The sequence below is a fragment of the Rhipicephalus sanguineus genome, chromosome 4 (assembly GCF_013339695.2).
Source record: "Rhipicephalus sanguineus isolate Rsan-2018 chromosome 4, BIME_Rsan_1.4, whole genome shotgun sequence".
NCBI classification, from domain to species: domain Eukaryota; kingdom Metazoa; phylum Arthropoda; class Arachnida; order Ixodida; family Ixodidae; genus Rhipicephalus; species Rhipicephalus sanguineus.
Window position 1 is genome coordinate 43,233,223 of NC_051179.1, and position 22,658 is coordinate 43,255,880.

Consider the following 22,658-nt stretch of genomic DNA (forward strand, 5'->3'; position numbering starts at 1 on the left):
GGAAAAAAAATGTCCTTCCTGTCAAGTCTCCCTTTTTTTTTCGCACCACTTTCGTGCTCCCCTTTTCAGTGTGCTTAGTAAAGGTGTATCCATAATAATTGGTGTTCTACATGACAAAACAATGTAAAGGTGCATTTGTGTAGTATGCACTTGTATCCGGTCATTTTTCCGGTCATCTGAAATCTGAACAAACCTGGTTTTACTGTAGAGATTTTCGTTGCAAGCACATGTTTGTTAAAACTAATGTTGTAGGAACATATTTTAAGCTTACGTTATCATTTCCGATTGTTTTACACCTGTCGTGGGCGTCTATACTCGGGGACAACTTTCTGTGGCAATGCAGTCAAGGCTACAGAGCCGAACCACTCCGTTTCGTCAGTGTCGCTGCGCAGCTGGAAGTAGTTCCGCAAAAAAAAAAAAAAGGTTTTTGTGCGTAACCTAATTATTTAAAAATGTGCAGTTATAACTTTTAGCTATGCCAGAAAATTATTAGTGATATTATGTGAAATAGCGTTATATTTTAGATTTTCCGGGGTTTTTTTAGTTGCCGCATTCCCCACTGGCGTCGCATTGGCTCTCTTCCTTCACCATCACCCTTCAGAAAAAAAAATGACCTCCGCATCGCCAGTGCCTTCTTCCTCCGGTTGCTTGCCAATTGGCTCGCCGCACAGGATATTCAAGAAGCTTGAGTACTAAAAGCTGTCGAAACAAACCAAGCAAGTGGTTGGCAACGTGTACGCCCAAGTGAGACTGACGCAGCCGGGACTCTCCGTCGCTTCGGTGTTTCGTTCGGTTAGCTAGCTTACCGGCGTGAGCGAGCGTACTGTCGCACGGCTCAAGGCGGATGTTTTAAAGGGTACCTTGAAGTCCCCGAAGCGTAAAAGGCTTCGTTTCGCGGCTGAGTCACCAGCAAAAGTTACTGGAAAGACAAGAGTGCAGCGGTACGATAGTTTTACCTTGTCTGCTCTTCGCCGGCAAGTACATCAGTACGCCGAAACTGAAACCGAAACAAGTTCATCGGGGACTACTTTGGCGCAGTAACACAGAGCAGTTAGCTCCGCCCCCGTAGCTTTCACTTCATTGCCACAGAAAGTTGTCCCCGAGTATAGTTGTTATGGTTCTTGACAGCCAACCCGAAGATCACGGGATCGAATCGTGGCTGCGTTGGCCACATTTCGATGAAGGCAAAATGCTATAGGCCCTTGTGCTTAGATTTAGGTGCACGCTAATGAACCCCAGGTGGTAGAAATTTCCAGAGGCCTCTACTGCAGTGTTCCTCATAATCATGTTGTGGTTTTGGGATAGAAAAACCCGAAAACTCATTATTATAGTTTGTTTTACCTATCTTTGTTGCATCAGGGTTCAACCTAAAAATTTCGTCTTTCAATCCCGCGAGGTGTTGTAGTTGATAATCATGCTCTGCATCCTCACATCTGTTGTCATCTCGTTTTCCTCCAGGAGCACATCTTGGACGAGAATGCCTTTGTGCGCAGCAAGGTGTTGCAGCTGTGGCAGGACATGTGCAACAAGAAGTGCATCCCACTGGACAGGCAACAGACGCTGCTCGAGCTCATTGCCAACAGGCTGTGCGACAAGTCGAGTGTCGTCCGGAAGAACGCCGTCGGTTTTGTCTCATCCTACCTTGCCAGCAATCCTTTTCTCGCCAAGGTACTGTGATGCCAGCCGCTAATTACAGTAGACTCTCGTTGAACGGAACCTGAAAGGACGAGAAAAATGTGTTCCATTTAACAGGAGTTCCGTTTACTGAGAGATGAACAGAGGTATGGAACTTAAAGGGGCCCTGCAACACTTTTCGAGCATGCTCAAAAAGCGCTGCCGATCGGTAGTCGAGGCTCCCGAGAACACGCGAGCCAAATATTATAGCGATGCGCACGGCCTGGAATTTACAATAAATTCTCAAAGTCAGCTGAAAATCGCTCCCTCTTCTCTCGACAAATGATGTATTAGTCCGCAAAATATGACGCGATTGTCGGCAGCTCCACCATTGGCTGATGTTATAATCACGATAACACCCTCATTATTACCTTCGTTGTTAATTTTGAGTTCAATAAGTAGATAATATGTATGTTTATATTCTGTTATCGCGTTAAAAACACCGAACAAACATTAATATTAGCACTTCCGGTCTCACCGACAGCTCGTCTGCTCGTAGCTGCGTGGTTCCGTTTTCTTCGCCATGCGCAGTACCGAAAACGTGAATATTTCTGTGATTTTGACCATTGCCGGTTGCTGTTGAGAGTGGCAGCCGTTCGAGTGTTGCCTCGTCAGCTGGGAACTGCATCGTCGGCACGTTCTCACGACTGACCGAGGCAGCCATGCAGCATGTCTCCGATAACAATGCTGGCGTCCGGTAATGGCGGCGCTTCGGGGTCGTCTGCCGGTGCCGTCTTACGAGGCGGTGTATCGGAGTATGGGCCGAAACCGATCTCAGCTGTCATTCATTCCAAACGAGCGCGCAGGTTTGCTTCCATGGTTGGCAAAGCGATGAAAACACTACGGCGTTCGAGGTGCACACCCAACATTACCAAACCGACGCGCAGTTTTCAAGCACGCGCGATACGGCTCCGCTCGACGAGAACGACGCAAGCCGACCGGAAGTGGCGGCACAGACCACGTGGTTGCGCCCAGACGTCAGAGAGAAAAAAATGAAGAAAAAATTTCCGCCGGCGCTCTTGGGCGGAGCCTCGCTCGTCTGCGCTCCCTCAACTTACACCGTGGCTCCCTCCCTCGACTCGCTGCCTAGCTCTCCGCGCGCTCGCTGCGTTGAGTTGAGGGAGAAAGCTGCGGAACGTGATCTCTATAATTTGGTAACACCACTTAGACTTGACGGATTCGAAAAATTTTTGCGGCATATGACTCGTGAAGAGTCATACGTTAATAATGAGACTATTCCAATATAACTAAGAAAGGTGTTGCAGGGCCCCTTTAAGCAGGGAACCAATCGTATTAGAAGCAGTCATTCCAATAAAGCAGAAATTTCGTTTAAAAGATTTCCATTTGCTGAGAGTCTACTTTACTTCAGTGGACATTGTCAAGAGAAACTATAGTACTGGCTCGATTTTACTGTGCCCTCAATTGTAATGCGCACAAAATTTTTCGCGCCCAGAAATGAAGAACGCAACGTCCTCAATTGTAGCATACACTTCTGTGTCCAAACTGAAGTGGTAAATACAGTGCCCTTGATATTACACTAATCAGTTTTTCATGTTAAAAGAGAGTTGCTCACTTGTCCCGATTTAGAAAAAGAAAACTTACTTCATTGAGAAACTGTGCGTGGGAATTTGCTTGGCGTCACTGGAATATTTTAACCTGCCAGCAATGTAGAATGTCTTCGGTCCTCAGTGTCGTCGCAAACATTTGTGATACCATGTTCGTTACTCTATGACGGCTATGACGGTTACTCTATGACGGTGGCAGCAAACATTGTTGTACTTTAATTTATCCAGAAATGAAAATACTCTGCATGTGATATTTCACTGGATTAGAAAATTTCACAGTTCGAGCACTGCTGCTAATATAACCTTTGCAGCTTCTCTAATTTGACGGATTAGCCTACAAAAGTGCCAATTGCAGAGGGCTTTTTTCTTTCCTTTTTTTTTTTCTTCTGAAAACTGGCTAAAATACACATGCTTCACAGTGGCTGTGCATCTATTCTTTGACTCGAGTTGCCCATTTATTTGCACGAGCAATGATTCCTTTCTGACTTGTGTGTTGTTTTGTGTGCTTTAGCGGAATGAAATACACAGGATCAATAACTCAATCGACATAGCGTTTCTTGCAACTTGGTGCATCACAGTTGTGGTCATATTATCAATAAGCTCAAACATGCAACAACTACTGTACCTAGTTGAACTAGGTCACACCTCTGGAAATGCCATGTGACATTACCTTCTTTGCCTTCGTTGCGTTTAGTTGTCACCCGAGGAACTGAGGAAAAACCTTGCCGAGGAAGAGGAGAAACTGCAAGCTCTGCGCGTTTTGCACAAGGACGGTGAGCAGTTTTCTCAAGGCTTTCATCTCATTTGCTTTAGCATACTGTCACTGAGCACACCATGTTGTGTGGCCATTTTGTGATTGGAGTGGAATGCGAAGACGCTTGTGTATCTGAATTTAGGTGCACACTAGCGGTCTTTGCTTGCGCATATTTGTGTTACCATTACTACCAGGTGACTGGGGATGGATGCTGCAGTAGCGACGGTGATAATGATACCTTGTCGCACATTTCAATAAATTTCTAATAAATTTCTATTGGCTCAATTTAATGTTCTAAAACTGCACATTGAGTTGCGAGTGACACTGAAGTATAGAGCTGCATATTCATTTCGTTTGTAGCTGACTGACAACCCAGAAACCTTTAAACCGACACGAATTTAAAAAAATTTTCGGATTGTTGCTCTAAATAAAAATATTGGTGTCTAGAAACCTAAAACGAGTATTGTGGTGCCTGGGAATGCATCGTATATATTTTAATTATCGCTACCTTAAAAAGACACTTTTGGTTTCGATATCGAGGGGGCGGCTTCTCAGTGACGTTTCAAAGCAGTGTGACGTCACAGGGATACAGAAACTCGCGACGTACTAGCGGCAAACCCGTCATCTGCTCGTGGTGCACATAAGCAACGATGAATGAATTGTCGTCCAGTGACCCTGACAGTGATTTCTATGATTTAGGCTGCATGCAGGATGCAGAACTCACAAACTCAGGGGAACTGTCTTGACTCGTCGGGAAAATGTCCATTGGAATGGGGCTGGCTTGCAGATGCTCAGCGACGAAAACTTCAAAGTCAAATTAAAATATTTTATACGTGTTCTCCGACTCTGGTGTGTGGACAGCATTGACACTGCATACCGAGGAAACGAAAAATGTCCCTTTTGCGATGTTCCAAAATCGTATCAGTATTCCTTTAATTCGGACATTCCTGATGATTTGGCAATTCCACAGTATCACTACTGGCCTAATGTGTCGTATTTACTCATAATGGTAGCACCTCTCAATTTTGTTCCCAAAATTCAATTTCCCCTCCACCTCCCTGCGTATAAATATTGCACCCATAGCTTGCTGTTGCAGCAGTGGCACTGACAATGTCTTGTGGTGTTGTTAGTTTGATTCTTGGGTGTGGCAGCCGCATTACGATGGGGGCCGAAGTGGAAGAATGTCCACATACTTAGACTTAGGCATGCAATAAAGAACCCAAGGCTGCCAAAATTTTTCTGGACTTCATCACTACAGCATGCCATGTAAACATATTGGGGCTTTGACCCGTAAAACCCCAGAATTCAATCCATTTTTCTTAGTGCTCGGTGTCTGTTGTCCGTATATCTCGTCGTGATTTGAAGATTTGTTGGCGTGAGGGCCAGGCAGCATTGGCAAAAATAGATTGTGTGACCCAGCACACAGGTCGCCAGAATGTTGGTTTGTAGTTCTTCACCTACTGTTTCTGCCACTGAGAAGAAACAAATGTTGATCTCTTGTTTCTTGGTAGCAGTAGTCTTTGTCACTAGCACTTCTCGAGATTAAAAAAAAAAAAAAGAGCAGCATAATATGTGACAGAAACAATAAATAGAATAACAAAGCTTGTACCAGCTATTCTAGTGCTCAACCAAAACTTAAAGGGGTACTGACACAAAAATTTCAGCCTCGCGTTTTTTTGCTGCAGTGTATTGCTGGGGGCCTGTTAGTCATAACACGGCACATCGTTTGCTGCAGCGCGCGTCAGATAATTAATTACAGGCTCCTCATTACCGACCACTGTCAGTTTCGGTTTCAAAAACGACAAGCCTCCGGGTGCAGCTATCACCACCTAGTGGGTGCAGCTCTCGATCCCTTCAGCACACAGAACTGTGACGCACTTCCACACTGTTCGCGAGCAGCCGCCGAGGAGTAGGCTGCTGGTGCAAACGCCTCAAAAAAACATGGCGGCTATGATGTCATCATAACTTGTTGCAGCGTGGTCACGTGAGGGAAGTAGGGGGTCCCCATGGGTCCCCTTTGAGGGTGTCAGTAGTGCAAGGCTGTCGATCGCTCACGCAAACTTCAAAATTAATTTAAAATAACTTCCAAGCTATATTCGCTGTTGGTATTTTGCAGTTGATACACTGAAACCTCGATATAACGAACATGGATATAACGAATTATCGGTTATAACGAAGTAAATGAAGAATAGTCTTGTAATAGATAGTGTTAAAAATAAACGTTTATAACGAATTTTTGGATATAACGAAGTTATTTTCGTGGCAGATGTGGCTTTGTTATAATGAGGTTTGAGTGTATACGCATGTTCACCGGAATCGATCCTGCAGGCTATCTCGGCCGCGAAATATTGTGTCAGTACCCCTTTAACGACGGTTTGCATGCTCATGTAACTGGGGCATTGCAGTATGTGCAGCCGAGTGATTCTTGCTGCATGCAGTAAAAGACGAAGAACAGGAAAACGAGGCAGATGCATCATGGATGGGAATCCTGCCAGGCCTGCAAGAGGTGCTCCAGGAGGACGAAGACAAGATCAAGGACATATCCTTGACCGACGAAGAAAGCGTGCTGCTCGACGAGTAAGCCAAGTTGTTTATACACTGGTTCCCGTCTCGCTCATTACAGGATGGGCAGCATTTCTTGGTTTAGCGAACTGCAATGTATTGCAAACCTAAACACCAACATGCCCAAGAGCCAGTTGTTTTTCATAAAATGCACTGTCATCTGTTTTGCTGCATGTTTTACTGGTCTCACTTTCCTCTTACAATGGCTTTATTGCATAACTTGCGCTGACGGGACAGCAGCCAGCTGACTTTCCGAATAAGCCCAGCTAGTCATGGTGTATAACGGCACCACCTCTTGCTACGTAGTGTATCGCTACATGTTTGTCAGTGCCCAAGTGTTGTTTTAAGATGTGAAACCCTGCCAGTTAGATGAAATCCTCACAAGGTAAGGATTTATAACTGGCATAAACCTTTCACCAGAATTGGTGGCTCATTGAATCTTGTTTCTTTTTTTTTCCTTCACATTGCAAACGCTTTTTCAGAATTCTGAATAAGATAAGAGCACTACTCAAGAGTGGCAGCTGCACGGAGGCCGTCATGGTGCTCAGGAAGGCCATAGCCACGTATCCGGACGTGAACCTCTTCTGCAATCCAACTGCCAGTGAAGAGGGCTTGTGAGTGCTTGTATACATTTGCAATGGAAGAGTTTGTTGCTGGCTTCACAGCGCTTGTCGATGTGCTTGTGTTGCATCTCTGACCAGCTCTTTGTCTCATTCCTTTGTTTTTCCCTCCTCAGAGAAGACCAGCAGGATGAGGAGAAAGGTGACAAGGACAACACAGATCAGGTCCTCTTGAATGTGCTGAAGAAAATTTATCAGGGTATGTAGGACGTGTCATTGTTAACTCTTTCAAGGGGTACGCTAAAAAGATTCTGTCCTGATTTTACGGAATTTAACATATCGCACACGGAACCTGCACTAAACTTTCCTAGTTAGTTCACATTGGCCACCTACATCCAAATTTCCATTCTATGCAAAATGCCTTCAAGTGCTTTGTCCTTCTTCACAGTTTATTAGCTAATGGTGGAGTAAACATGGTTTATTCATTTTATTAATTTATTGATGCCCTCAAGGCCCAAGGCATTACAGAGGGTGATGGTCATAATGCAATACAGGAAAAAGAAATAAAATTCAAAATACAAGTATTATGTTCTACGGTTATACAATTATATCTAATTCGGTAAGTATTTGCTAGCAAAAATAAGAAGACGGTAGTATAGAACAAATGTAGGGATGGGCGAATATTCGAGCGTTTCGAATATTCGAATGAATATTACAGTATTCGAATTCGCTTCGATACGAATTTAGATTATTTGAAATTTCGAAGTATTCGAAATGAACGAATATATACATTTGATCGCACATAACCCTCTGCAAAGGTGGTTTCACTGCAGCGTCTGGTTGCTGTGCCGTGAAGCGACCCATCCAGGTGAAGTCTGCACTGCCGCGAAGCCACACTTCAAGGTTAAATGTACATATATTTAGGTTTAAAAGCGTGTTATATGGGCATATTTGTGCCAAGTATGTTAATTTTTAAATTGTAACGTCGACTTATAACCCTACTGCTATTCAAATCTTGATACTCTTCAAGGCTGCTTCCGCTTTATTTCAAACCAAAAAAGTGACATTCACTCATACCTAGTTCCAATCCTTAAAAATATTCTGCAAGGGTCATCACAAAAATGCTCATTTTTCTTAATAATATGCGGTAAATACTATTCGAACTATTCGATTCGAAATTATTCGACCAAATCACTATTTGCTTCGGATTCGCTTCGAACCTCAAATTCACTATTCGCCCATCCCTAAACAAATTAACACATTTTTGCTAGCCTTAGTATACAATGTTAGCTAAGTTATTTCGGAAACAAGCGTTGTCCTGAATGCCGGCTGTCGATCCAGGAAGGTGGTTCCAGTCTGCTGATGTGCGGGGAATGAAAGATTGATGAAAATTTTGTCTGAAATGAAGTTATGCCCACTTTGTGGGAATGATCTACTAGTAGCTTGGGTGAGATGAAATATAGAAAAGATATGATTTCATCGCGTAGGTCGGGGCAATGGTAAAAAAAAATTTATGAAACAAACATGATTGGGAAAATTTGCGACGAGAAGCTGAAGTTGGTAAATTAAGTACGTTTTTCATGGTAGTGGTTGCTTGTTTCCATGTGAGCAGCATCTGAAAGCTGCCATGTTGTTCGTTAGCTCGACGTTTTCATGGCAACTTCTTCATTCTGCACCATGCCGTTTCAGGTACCAAGGTTACTGTGCCTGATGAAGAGGCACCTGAAAAAGAGGCACCCAAGCCAGATGCCCCGCCCAATGACGCTGCGTCCGGCGAGGGCGCAGTAGAGCTCTACAAGCAGAAGATGCTTGTTTTGTATCTCAGGGTAAGTGCTGGATACTCACTGAAAGGGACTCCAAAGCAAGCATTAAGGGGGCCCTGCAGCACTTTTCCAAGTAACCATCGAATGGCTTCATTAAAGGAGTTTATTGCCTCGCGAATCGACCGCCGCAAAAGTTTTTAGAATCCAATCAAGTACGAACGAAGTTACGGAGATTTGTCGCAAGCTGTAATTGCTTTCTCTGTATCTCGTCCCAATGAGCGCGCTCGAAGCTAAGCAGGGACGAATGGCACTGGGGAAAGAAGTTATGTTGCGCGCGTCTTGACTATGAACACTTTTTTTTTCTTTAAACGCGCGGCTTACTTTCAGTGTGATTGCGAGTGCACGCACAAGCACATGGCGGCCTCGGTAACTATGCAGCTGACGATGCTGAAATCAGCCAATGGCCGTGAGTTTGGGTATATGGTGCGGTCCTTTGGGTATATGGCATCATTTGTTGAAAGAAGAGGGAACAATTTCTAGCTGACTTTAAGAATTAATTGTAAATTCCAGGCCGCGTGCTGCGCTATAATGTTTGGCTCGCGTGTTCTCGGAAGCCTGCACTACGATTGGCTGCGTTTTCTGACCATGCTAAAAAAGTGTTGCAGGGTCCCTTTAAAGGGGTCATGAACCACTTTTCCAAGTAATGATCTAATGATCTCAGTATCGGAGTGTACTGCCTCCCGAATCGATTGCCGCAGAAGTTTCTCGAATCCGTCAAGAATCAGCGGAATTACGGGGGTTTGGTGCACGCTCCCAGCGCTTTCTCTCTTTTCTCGTGCCGACAAGCGCACTGGAAGCTTGACAGGGAGCGATGGCATGGGGGAAAGAAGTTACGTCAGCGCGCGTCATGAAACACGATCGCTCTCCCGCTGTGATTCGCTTGCGCGAGTGCGGCTACCGTGTACTGAGGAGTGCGGCGCCGGCAAGTGGCGGCACCCCGCGGCAAGAAGCACATCTGATCCGAACGCCGCTCTCGATTTACGTCGGCTATCGGCCAATAAGCATGCTATGTCTCTTGTGACGTAAAGGGACAGATCCGCGACGTAAACGGACAGACGCCCCGCCCACCGACGAGAGTGAGAACTGGCCTCTGTTTGAAAAGAGGGTGCCTGGGGAAACGGCAACTTCGCGCTCCGCTTGTGGCCATTATGCGGCGCGCACGACTGTAATATTTGGCAGAGCAAGTTCATAGCCGTGTCAGCTTTCCGCAGGATATGTTTTTTCAACAAGCCCAAGGGGTGCTTCATGACCCCTTTAAGTCTACAAGCATTAATATGCAGTTCAAGAAGCCTTGCAGCGCTTGTTCCATGTGAAGAAACAAGCTAAAATTATGTTTTATGGTTCCATAAATCTAGTGCAACCCATATTACCTGTCCCCAAGCAAGGAGATGAGACTTCTTCATTGTCCTCTACTGCCCGAAGGGCGATGGTGGTGGTGAGCTCTTTATTGTACCCAAAAAGAGGGAACCAGTCCGAAGACCTGTTGCGCTGGATTAGAGGAGGTCGGCGGGGATCCCTTGGGATACTGCACTCTCCACCGCGTGCTGGATAAGCCAGCGTTGGTCTGCCGGCTTGGAGGCACACAGGAGGGCCAGTGTCATATGTATGCCCGTAGGGCGGTGCTACGGTTTCTTTCCTTCGCAGTGGTGCTGTGAGTCTTCACTTCAAGGGGACCCTGACACGCTTTTTTGAAGTTTTGTCAGCGTTTAAGCAAGAGCATCCCCAAATCATTTGCACCATAAATTAAGCGACGCAACGTGTACCAAGGCCGCTACGAACAATTATATCTGTACCCTCCTCCTCACCACTGCCTTGCACCCTCAACTCACAGACACGCTGGCAGCGCCGGCGATTGCAGCACTCTCATTAGCGCACTCGACGGTTTGAGCTTCACCCAGTCATGGCCTCCGATATTGCGCGCCGACAGGTTGCATGCAATCTCGGAGGCTCAGTGTGCCCGGCAGCACGCCGTCTGGCAACAAAGACAAAGCTCATGGAGTTGTTGATATCTGCTCCGACAAGTGCCGCCACACTACCAGCCGATCTTATTTTATTCTCTTGTACTAGGACAACCTGCGAAAGCATGCGGACAAACAAAAAGAATTCGAGAACGATCACCGATAAGAGTAAACTCGGCCAATGTGGTTGTGTCTTCAGGGCTGAATTTACAGCCGCAGACACGTGGATCGTGGCGTTGAATGGATAGTGAGAGCGCGACGCTCATTGCAGCGACGAGCTGAAGGGATTCCGCTCGCCAGGTGCCTCACAAACATTGCACGATGTCACAGCTTTACAAGTTACTAATTGCTAGATATGTGGTACACAACACGGCTAGAGCAATTCATTGTGTCCAAGAAAAGAAACCTCGAGATAATGTAACTGTCGCTCAGCTCATGTCAACACGGAGCACGTTGTAACACAGGCAGACAACGCTCGTTGCCCACAGGAGGTTCAGTGACATGGACTGGACATATCCAATCAGATCAGCCGCCTGCGTGACGTCGCGCTTCCAATACGACGCGCACCGGAAGTGGGTGGTTTGAAAACGCATTTGGCTGAGCTGCTGTAATCGGTGGTGATTCGCAGCTTTAAAGCCTTGTAATAAATTACAGTTTAGGCAGAGAGCTTAAATCGGTCTGTAAATGATCCTTAGGACTTGCTCTACCGGCCCATTGTGTTCGTACAAAATCGTCAAAACTGTTTCAGGGTCCCTTTAATGTGGTATGACATGCATTAAAGCTTTTGTTGCACTTCCTGCAGAGTGACGTCAGTGTCAGCCACGCTAGCGATAGGTCTCGATTGTGAGAACAAACATTTAGACACACTTTGGAAGCGAATTAATATATATTTCGAACATTCCCTGTGTCCAACACTTGTTACAGAGTGTCCTTGCATGCAGAGGAAGCCTACAGTGGGCTTTTTATAGCCTCAAAATTTGGTTTCAAGCTTAATTCTAAATACGTAATGCTTACGCACTGTCTGACAATATCTCACTACAAAGCTTGTACTTCAAAACTTTTTCTCTGTTCACAGGACTGCGCTGGCTTTGCTGAAAAGATCCAAGAAGTGATACCGACACTCTGCGAGATGCTCTACTCGCGCACCCAGTCAGACATACACGAGGCCATCGCCTTCTTTGTGTCTGCCCACCGGCTGGGCATCAAGGGGGCCATCTTGGGCATCCGCAAAATGCTTCCCCTGGTGTGGTCCAGAGAGCCGTCCATCCGGGAAGCGGTCGCCAACTCATACCGAGACGTCTACTTCAACCAGCCTGCCACCAATGCCAAGTGTGTACTAGTACTGACCCACTTAAACCAAGACGTCGTGTCTTAGAGTTTTCTACAAGTCTGCTAAGAGGGAAAAGTGCACACAGTAGTCATTGTGTCATTAAGATTTTTGCACGAAGTACTGCCATTTGTTGACCCTCATGGCATCTTGCAGCTTTCGTTTTCATATTATTTCGTTTTCTCCTGTAACAACCAAGTTCTCCAGCTGTGTGGGCTTTGTTTTTTCTCAATTCAAATTTTGTCGTAGCTTGTTAGTTTCACATGATCGCCACAATGTCGTTCAGAATTTCATGTGACCCGCCACAGTGGTCTAGTGGTTATGGTGCTCGACTTCCGACCCGAAGGTCGCAGGATCGAATCCCGGCCATGGCAGCCACATATTTGATGGAGGCGATAATGCTGGTGGTCGAAATTTCCGGAGACCTCCACTACGGCGTCCCTCATAATCATATTGTGGTTTTGGGACATAAAACCCCAATTATTATTATTACAGAATTCATGTGTTCCATCCGTCTACACTTGTACGTAATGGTCAGCACAGCAGTCTGATACCACTGTCAGTAGTGAGCTTTACCTAATGCACTGACTTGGGGTTTGGCAAATCTTGTAACTTTGCAACTTAATGGGATGCTGAAGTCGTTTTACAATTCGGTAAAACTTTGTTGTTAACAAGGACCAACATTATCGTCGATGATGGCGTAATTCTTTTCGCTGTTGTGGCAGCAGGAGCTTTAAAACACACGAAAGAAAAGTTCGTCTTGCTCCGCCCACGCGAACGCGCCGAAAGTGTGGGCATGACCGGAACTACGTCATCGTCGGTAGTTTTGGCCACGGTGGTAGAATAACAGGTGGCCCAACGCGCCGCTCCGCCAATGCGCCGCGCGTGTCACGGAGGTACTCGAGTTGCCGCCGCTCTTCCGCAAGGTGGCAGCAGGTATACTCTGGGCCGATATCTCCGCTCCGGCGCATTTGAAAGCATGTGGCCAGTGTGCGTCGCGAGCATTTAAACTGCAATTTACATCCTTAACTTTTGAGAAAGAGATCCGCGGTGTATTTATCACACCGGGAGAGGCCTAGAGCAACACTGAAGAGTTGCCGTCGCTTAGAACGGACGTGCCACTAATGAAAGCATGCAACGCAACCAGCGTTGCAGCCGCGTCTCTTCCTTTCTGCTTGGTCATCTTCGATAAATGCGGAGGCATCCGTGGGTGCAAGCGTCCGAAGAGCAAGAGCGTCCCTATGCGACGCAACCAGCGTCGCAAAGTCGCAATCAGCCTTCGAGTCATGATCACGGCCAGATCACTGTGGTCGTGATTAGATGATCCCACGGCTTGAGATCCGCTCTGATGCGTCGCGTTTGTTGCGCTCTGTCAAACCAACGCACGCGACCGCATCGGTGTTTCCGCTCACTTTGTAAGCTGGAACCACGGCTGAAACCACGGTGGCTCGATCTGTGCCGCTGATGCGGCGGCCACCATGGGACGAAAATGCTTCGCTCGAAATTGCAAATCTGGCTACAAAACGTGCAAAGAAAAGCTGTGTCTTCTCTCCGCGCCGAAAGACGAAAAGCGACTGCAGTTGTGGAGAAATGCAATTCCACGGAAAGACGGCCAGCTACTGTCCTCCGACATACATACGATAGCGTGAAAACCAATGCTTTTTTTTTACTCTATACACTCGCCGGTAGAATTTTGCACGCTTTTGAAAAAGAAAAAAAAAATACGCGCGCGTCTCTTGCACTCGGCACCCTGTGACAGTCATATCGGGACTACCCGCGCCGATTAAAAAGTTTTAAGCTTCATAAAGCCTGGCGCTCTCACTTTTGCGGTCGAAGCTGGCAGACAGCCACTACAAGCTAGTAAAAGCACAAACAACCGTTTAAAGCCACAAAGTTAGCTAGAAAAACCGGTTTTTACAGCCCAGCGAGAGCTTGCAATGCGCGTCTTTCGGCCCAAAAACTCGTCGCGAACCTAGCGGTGGCCGCGAGCAACTCGAGCAGTACGGCGACGCGCTCGCGGCGCTCGATGGGCCACCTGTTTTATTCTACCACCGTGGTTTTGGCGGAGCTGTGGCCTCCGTGACTATTTCTCGCTGCGCGCATTGGTGGAACTGATCGCGAAGGCCATGCTTTTACAGAGCTGATGGCGCCGATGATGCGGCATACCGAAGTTGACGTCACCGCCTTCGCTCAGCAGTTCAAAAAGCCCTGCGGCTGCAGCCGCTCTTTTTTTGCCAAAAAATGCCATTTGCGTTCACTTCTGTGAACACTTACATTGGTTTTCGTATTCAGCAAGGATCAAACTATGATTACACATTCCAAAGTCATTTTTTTTTTTTAAGTGCTTCAGTGTCCCTTTAACAGCAGTTTATAGAATGTGCACTCTATTGAGAAGTTATCTACAGAAAGTTTTATTTAGACTACAAATTCATAGTGGTGGCATGATTGCCAGAAACTTGTGCACATATACTTCCTGTGTGTGCTCAGCTGTCAGCCTAACGGAGATTTCTGAATTCTTTCAAACTCTGCCATCTTGACGTCTTCGGCGATGTTCCTACACTCGCCGTGAACAGCTAAATGGAGAGCAGTTGGGTTAAGGCTAGTTCAAATCAGTCAGAGATAGCAAAAAAAAAATAGCCTTGCAGAGAAGTTAGCAATGATGATGGCGGCTTTGCTATCCAAGCAAAATTAACAGCTGAGTGGAATGCTAGGAAATTCGATGCCAAGGTCCTGTCTGAAAGAAGGCACAGTTGCGCTTTCTTATCGTTTCTTGTAGACGTGAGGTGGTGTCAAGTCGGGGAGAGGTCTTCGAATGCATTTCAGTACTGAGTCTCGAAGATCTTTCAGGGGTCAATTCAATGTAGACTGTCTCCAGTGTTGGCAACAATCGAAACACACCCTCTGTTTGGGTCTAGATGCCAACATTGTTGAATTTAGTTAACACTGTCTGGAGCACGGAGCAAGAATTCTTGAGGAGGCGAAACTGCGCTCGCTCGGGCGCCCTAATAAAGTCACGAAATCGGGCACAGCGCTCATGCGCCCTCTGTCGTGAGAGTCCGCTAGCGGAGAAGGAAAAATGCGCGCGTCCCTCTCACCGCGCTCTCCAACGAAGCTCGTCGGTTCAAGGCCATTCGTCGCCGATTCGTCGTTCACGCTTCACGCCCGAATGGATGTTTTTGTGCGTCCTCGCCGGCTCCATATTTTAACGCGACAGAGTTAACGAGCCCGTTTCGCAGAAATACCGGTGTCGGCGTCCGTGTCGGTGAGGCTAGCAACTGAGAAGGCGATGCGCACGGGGCCCGATTACGCTATCACGTTCTACTCTTAAAGGCGAAGCTCACGCGCACTCCAAGTTTTTTCGGTAAATTAACGAGAAAAATGGCGTCAAATGCAGGAAAATTACCACCGTGATATTTTTTGTACAACGTGAAATCTATAATTTTTGATAACGTGAACTCAATGAGTTAGGTATATTTATTTCAACGAATGATGGGACTTACCCTATATGCCATCATTCAGATTTAGGTTGTTGCGGCGGCGGCATTTAGATGGAGGCGAAATGCTAAAGGCCCATCTGTGCACATTTAGGTGCACGTTACAAAGCCCCAGGTGGTTGAAATTTCACATTGTCTTTTTTTGAGAACAGCAGACAAGTATCCGGAACAGCGCGTGGAAAGATTGTAACAACACTGGCCGTTTCGGTTTGTCAAGGAGAACTTCGCCACCGAGTTCGCCATAATAGCGCCGCCTGTCTATGTCGCTGTCCGAGAAGTGCTTCTCGCAAACGTTGTCACAAGGTGTCAGCTGTCGGTCTTTTCTTGGGATGGCGCGAGCCCACGCTTCCAACCTCACTGGGTCACTAGGAACTTCGAAGGTAATTACCTTCTCCTTGCAGGACGCGTACCCACTGCTGCAGTTCGGCACGACACATTTCCGCCCCATCCTGAAGAAGCACTGGTCGAAATCTGCAAAGCACTCTCCTTTGTCACGGCGTAAAAACGCGCGCAAACATCAAGGAGTAGGCGCCGCCGGTGCAACGCGCGGAAGCCACTGAGAGCGCTAAAGAGAAAGAAACCAGCAAAAGCGAAGGGAACTTTCCGTCTCAAGGCCACCTACGCATGCGCGCGCACAACATGCGAGCGAGGAGCGAGGAGCGCGTGCATGCGGCGGCAGACGTCGTCTGCTCAGGGGCCACTACTAGCAGTTCGTTCTAAGCGCTGTACGGCCTATATTTCTGGCAGTATCGATTAGGAACTGCAGCTAAAATACCTGTCATATCTACCGAATGTTTACAGACAGAAATCTTAGAAATTTTACAATGTACGAGGCGCTATCACGATTTTATGCTTCGCGTCCATAGAAGAGCATGTAAAAGATGGCAACAGGCCGAAAGCGTCACTGGAGTAACATTGGCATTTGAAATGCCACTGAAGAAATTCACTTAGGTAAGCCTTTTTTTTTCTTTTTTTCTTTTTTTTTTTTGCTTTGGGCCTATTTGTAGAATTTGTGTGGTTCGCACACTTGTAGTTTCACATAACTTTGGACATATGTGCCGCTTTACAATGCTCTGTTCTTCTTTTGTTTTTTACAGGACCAGAGCACGAAATATTACGGATGGCCTGTCCGAGCTTGTCAACACTGTGACGACGAGCGAGCTGATATGCCTCGAACAGCTGGTAAGTTTACGGTGTTAGTTTAGCACCACATACACACACCTAGATTGAACACCTATGCAAAGAATTTGTAAAGTGTCATAGCAGATGTAGACAGGTGAAATGTCACAACGACACGATGACTAGAGCAGTGCGATTGCTGTCAGTGACTTTGTTGTTTCCCGACACTGTGCACAAAAATTACTTTGCAGCAGAGGCGAGCATGCAGTAACTCATTGCAGTATTTTCAGTTTTTGCACTGTCGGTATAATTTCCAACCCCCCATGGTGTTCAGGTGACGGAATTGGTGAAGACTGGCGACGTTTCCTCCGCGGTTCTGCGATTCCTTTGGGAGAGGTACACAATGGAGCAGCCAGGCACCTCCAGGGAAGACTGCCTTGCAGCCACCCAGCTGCTTTCCATGGTTGCCAGGTGTGTGCTACAAGCATTGCACTTGACTGGAATGTCGCATTTCGCTACCACACTAAACTTTCGTTAATTCAACTCTGGTTTATTTGGTCTCTATCAAAAGTGCTGGCGGCCACCCCATACCTTTCTATGGGACCAAACTTTCCTTAATTTCGACCCTGAAACTAGTCTTCGCCGAATGATTCGACCTTGACTAGTCGTCTTACATGCGCCCGACCCTAGCAGCGACTGCAGTAATGGTTCTAATAGCAGCATGATCCGGCTTTGCAGTGCTTAGTTAGGTAAGAGTGAATGCATCGAGTGCACATCGTCTTCCACTGAAATCAGTAATTTTGTACTTGCCCGACCAAGATTTTGTCGTTAAGACAGTCGCTTGGAGTTAACTATTATACAGCATAAAGTTCTCCAAAAGCTCTTAGGGTGTAGACGAAAACAAACACTTCATTTGCAACAACTTGCTGCAACAGCTTAGTCTGAGTTAGACACCCCAGCATCATCACCACTGCCATCGCAAGATGTTAACTGCTATGGATAGTGAATGGAGCTAACAGAACAAAAATATGGTGACACACTGCCTTCAGTCTGATTACGAGTGCATTTTCAAACGTTACATTATTTTACGTGTTTGGGTAATTGGTGACACATTGTCACTTGTTCTTTATTTACATTCGTGGGATTTACTCACTCTTAAGAAAAACCAGAAATGCAAGATCTCAAAAAAAAAAAAAGATTCGTCAAAGTGAAGCGAGTGTTTCTTCTCTCAAAGCCCAAAATACATGTTCAGGTGGCAAATATATATGGAATACTCAGCAAGAGTAACTCGAAACGGCACATTCTGGACATGGGCAAATCACTTTACTTGGCTTGGCTTGGCAGTCCAGAAGCCAGTGAGCTGGTTTTACTTATTTGCACTAATATCGTGGCTTCGTTTAACAACAGTGCAGAGCACATTTGCAGTTCAAATATTGCAACCTCCAAGCTCACAAATATTGAAAGCTCCGTGCTCACAAGCCATTAAAATCGGCAGGAGACTCTTCACTATTGTCACTGAAAGCATCTCGCCCACATTTCTTTCTGTGGACCTGGTCTCAGTTTTTGCTGTCTTTTGTCTTGCTTTTGCAAGCGCCAGTGAGTGTGAGCTTCGTTACAACAAGATTTCACGTTTCTTTTTTTTTTTCTTTTCTGTGCAGTGCTGATAGCAACATGGTGACGAAAAACCTGGAGCTCCTCGTCTCCGTTGGATTGGGTGAGCGTGGGAAAGCCGACCTTGACTTCTGCAGGCACACGTGCAGCATCATTCAGAAGATGGGCGGCACTCTCTCGGTAATTTTTTGATCCACATCGGACATCCTATTTTCGGCTAGTATTGACTTGCATGAAGCCCTGAGAATCATCATTGTGCCTCTACGTGTTTTGTCTAGCTGCCAGTGAAAACAAAGATTTTAGCGCAAGTAAGTCATGACTCTCTCTTACCCTAAAGACGCATGTTAGATACGTAGCACTGCTAAGGTTTACATATTTATTTATTTATTTATTTATTTATTTATTTATTTATTTACAGGATACCTGCATTGCCTCGAAGGCATTATCGCAGGAGAGACAGATTATGAGTATCGCGTGTTACATTTTTTTGCAGTACAGTAGAACCCCGCTGATACGTTTTTGAAGGGACCGTAGGAAATAAACGTAAGAGACGGGAAACGTAAGAGCCGAAAAACAGGAAAAACGGCAAAATATTTAGTGGTACAGAATTTTATTTCAATTCTTACGAGCAGCACGAAAATTGGCGCGCTCAGCCGCAATCTAGTCGATGGATAGAAACGCGGAGCTTAGGACGGCCTTATCCACAGAAATGTAATCAACGTATGTGATTTTTTTAACACCAACAGCTGTAGGCATGAAAAAACTAAGCACACGCAATCACGACCGGCGTGGCGAGTCCGACCGCGAACCGCACGCACGACCATGCGAGCTCCAACCAGCTCGAACTCCTCCCGTTCTCCGACAAATAACGATGATGATGAGTCTACGCCAACGCGATGGCAGAAGTGAATGCCAATCTCGAAGGCCTTGCTTTCGCAAGCAATTACGTCATACACGCCATGTTTGTGCAATGCAAATCTCAGAGGCTATGCTTTTGTCAATAGTAAATGCCAATCTCGAAGGCCTTGCTTTCGCGAGCAGTTACGTCATAGACGCCATCTTTGCAATTTGAATCTCGAAGGCCATGCTTTTGTTTGCATCAATTGAAAGAGTGTTGCTTGCGCCTCTCATGCGGCTAATATTACGGTCAAACGAGGCCAAGCTGCGTGAAAATGCGCCATGGCCGCTCTCTTTGGTAGTCACTCGGTCGGCTCCGGGCGCACTTCGCGACGTATCATACGAGAACGGTCCGACAGTTACGACGTAACAGCGGGGTTCCCAAGCGAAACTAGGACAATAATACATTATCGGAAACACAGTCGGGAATAAAATCCTAATTACCAGATACAGAAACGTGTTCTTCAGTAATCTATTCATGGACACTTCAAAATGGAACCTTGAGTAATGCATCTCAGAGTACTGCTTGTGCTCTGCAAAGGCTCTCGCTAAGGCAGCCAATGACAGGTTGTAGCAGAATCTTGCTGTGGTTGTGGTAAGCATGGAGCAACACAAGTGGACCATGTTCTTCATTTCTCTCTGTAGGCATGATAAAGTGTGCTTTGGTGGAATGTTAGAACATGCTGATTGTGTTACAAAGCTCGTCCTCTGTATTTTCATTTCAGGCTGCCAAGGCCCCGCTGCAGCGTTTTGAGAATTCCCACAACATGTTCGTTCGGCTTCAAGACATTCTCCTGGAAAGTAAGGGCTCGTTACAGTATTCCGTTTCCGCAAGTACACAAGCTGGTCTGAAGTGCAGCACTTGCAGATTGAAATGCGACGTCATTTCTTTTTAGTAAAACAACCGCTATGAGCAATTGCTTGTGATAACCGTGTCGAGTTGCTCAAATCTGGCCGCTAAAGGTAATGTTGGCTCTGAGGTAAGTGTTTGAGCAAAAATTATGACAATGTGACACGCCGGAAACGAAATTATGTGCATCACTTAGCCCTAAATTTTCGCATTTCGATCTGCGAGTACTGTATACACGCTTCACATACGGAAATACTAGTACTTTAACGTGAAAGAGATAGAGGCATCATCAAAATAAAAAGGCAACTCTGTCACTGTATGTAATGGACGAAAATGTGAAAGGCACGCAAGGCAATGTTATAAGCGATTTCAGTGGCATAGTGCAGGTGGCAGAAGACTTTTGTTCCTAACTGTACAGTTTGCAGAGAAGCCACCCAATCTTGAGTGAAGTGATAGTCGAACAGGACACTGAAATTTCGACATGTCACTATTGATGAAGTTAGAAAGGCCATGGAAGAGAGGTTGGAGGAGATGGAGTAACACTTGATTTGTTCAAAGATGAAGGAGGTTTTATATTTAAGTTATCTTGCCACCTTTTCAGAAATCTTTTTATATTTTGAGCTTTTTGACCGAAAATTGATTACTTTGTGTCTGCCTTATGGAGGACCGTTTAAAAAGACACTTAAGGTATTTTAAGTGGAAAAAATTTTTTTAATAATTATAAGATAATCAACCAAATTACCTAAAATATGCCCATCATGCCAGCAGTCACAACTACCAATCCAACCACATGAAATGAAAATGGCTTGGCAGCACTGCAGCTGTGTATGTAGGCTGTCCAGTGAACTAGGGTCTTTACACTGTCATCAATATTATGTGTGGTCGATTCCACGAAAGATCGAAAAAGGGTGTATATTTGGTGTTTCCGATTTTCCTGATAATTTTGTATGTTGTGCACATATGACTGCACAGCACGAAATCGCAGTTCGTTTTCAAATAAAATTTTTTTTTCAACACAGCAAAATTCGACAAGTGTCGCCGGTTGACGACGACCATTTTACGAAGAGTGCGTTTTCGTAAATTCGCAATCATGCTGCCAGCCACTGAAGCTATATATTACAAATATCTTTCTTTTTGGCGGAAGTAGAAGTAAAGAGGAAATAGCTCTTATCATTTCATAGAATTCTGAGTAAATTATGTATTTTTAAAAATTCACGAAAAACGCTGCGTTTTTCAAAATCAGTCAAATTTGGGACGCTATGGCTACTTCTGTGAACATCTTGGCTTGTTCATATTTGCAGTATGAATAGGCCTTTATGTGAATAATGAACCTCTGCATTTGTATTTCTCTCATAATTTTCAAAGTAGTAAATTTTCATGCTCGAAACACCAAAAAGAGAAAAGTGCTCCTCCATTCAAAAATCTATAATAAAAAAAACCCAGTCTCAATTTTGTTCAAAGTCCCCCAAGATGTTCTCAAAGGACTGCGGAATGATATTATGAAAAAACATGTTGCATCGTTTTTATTACAACAAAAGCAGAAAATGTCAAACATTGTGTTTCCAGAGCGTGGTGGCTACTGCGTGAAGGGCATCTCTAGTAACAAGAAAATACAGTAACACGTCTTTTTTTCTTTTCTGAGCTTCGCTAAACAACAGTAATGATCTATGGTCGGAAATTGGGAACTGTTTTGTAAAGAAAAAGATCGTTCCAAATAAATGCATTTGCGTGGTTTGCGACTTCACGCCAGTGTTAGACATCCCTCAGTCCACAGTATGCACTTTCAGTTGTAGCCTCCTTTTCTTTCATCTATTTCAGTTGAGTATAATTCATATCTTGAGTGCTGAAGAACGGATTCCCTCCATGCGTCTCTTATGATGATGTACTGTGCCAGAATTGAGAGATTGGTATAAAAGCCAAGGTCTCTTCATGAATGGAAATGAATTTCTGGAGAGCGGTCGCCAAGAGGTGTGGTTTTTGTTGGCCCAAATGTGTACGTTGTCAAACCTTATGTGATCAATGCAGAGTTTAAAAAGAATCGATTACGTGAAGATTGGTGGCAGCAGTTCTGGCCACGGACAAAACACGTTTTGTTTGCATTGCATCTGCTTTGTTTTGCATATCCTTCTTTCTCTTGAAGGAGTGCTGGCAGATCTGGTTTCCCTCTTGAATTGAGTGCACATCCTGCTTCATGACCCTCCGCAAAAGAGTCTCGATCCGATATCTTCTACGTAACGAAAATTCTGCTGCAGCGGAATTTTTTTTTTGTGCACCATGAGGCAGTCCGTACAAAATCTCGGCCATGGCTATAACGCCTACCCATAGCCACCTTCAGAGCGTAGGATAGTGATCGCATCAAAGTGAAGCACAATTTGGATGCTTAACTTCTATCTCAGGTGGTGTTTGGCTGACTGGCACAGCCGTACTCGTTGCTGTCGCCTGCTCAGGCGGGCGTCTATCGCGC

The 22,658-nt window shown here is 45.5% G+C and overlaps 1 protein-coding gene across 1 annotated transcript in view; it reads left to right on the plus strand.

Annotated features, from left to right (window-relative positions):
- LOC119389842 (condensin complex subunit 1) overlaps nt 1-22,658 on the plus strand; it is a 58,118-nt gene that overhangs the window by 7,852 nt on the left and 27,608 nt on the right. Inside the window, exons 11-21 of the mRNA XM_037657241.2 lie at nt 1,459-1,668; nt 3,934-4,012; nt 6,432-6,570; nt 7,038-7,169; nt 7,292-7,374; nt 8,805-8,941; nt 11,972-12,225; nt 16,815-16,899; nt 17,171-17,307; nt 18,495-18,627; nt 20,070-20,145. Of these exons, the coding sequence (XP_037513169.1) occupies nt 1,459-1,668; nt 3,934-4,012; nt 6,432-6,570; nt 7,038-7,169; nt 7,292-7,374; nt 8,805-8,941; nt 11,972-12,225; nt 16,815-16,899; nt 17,171-17,307; nt 18,495-18,627; nt 20,070-20,145 (1,465 nt within the window). The remainder of the gene's footprint in view (nt 1-1,458; nt 1,669-3,933; nt 4,013-6,431; nt 6,571-7,037; nt 7,170-7,291; nt 7,375-8,804; nt 8,942-11,971; nt 12,226-16,814; nt 16,900-17,170; nt 17,308-18,494; nt 18,628-20,069; nt 20,146-22,658) is intronic.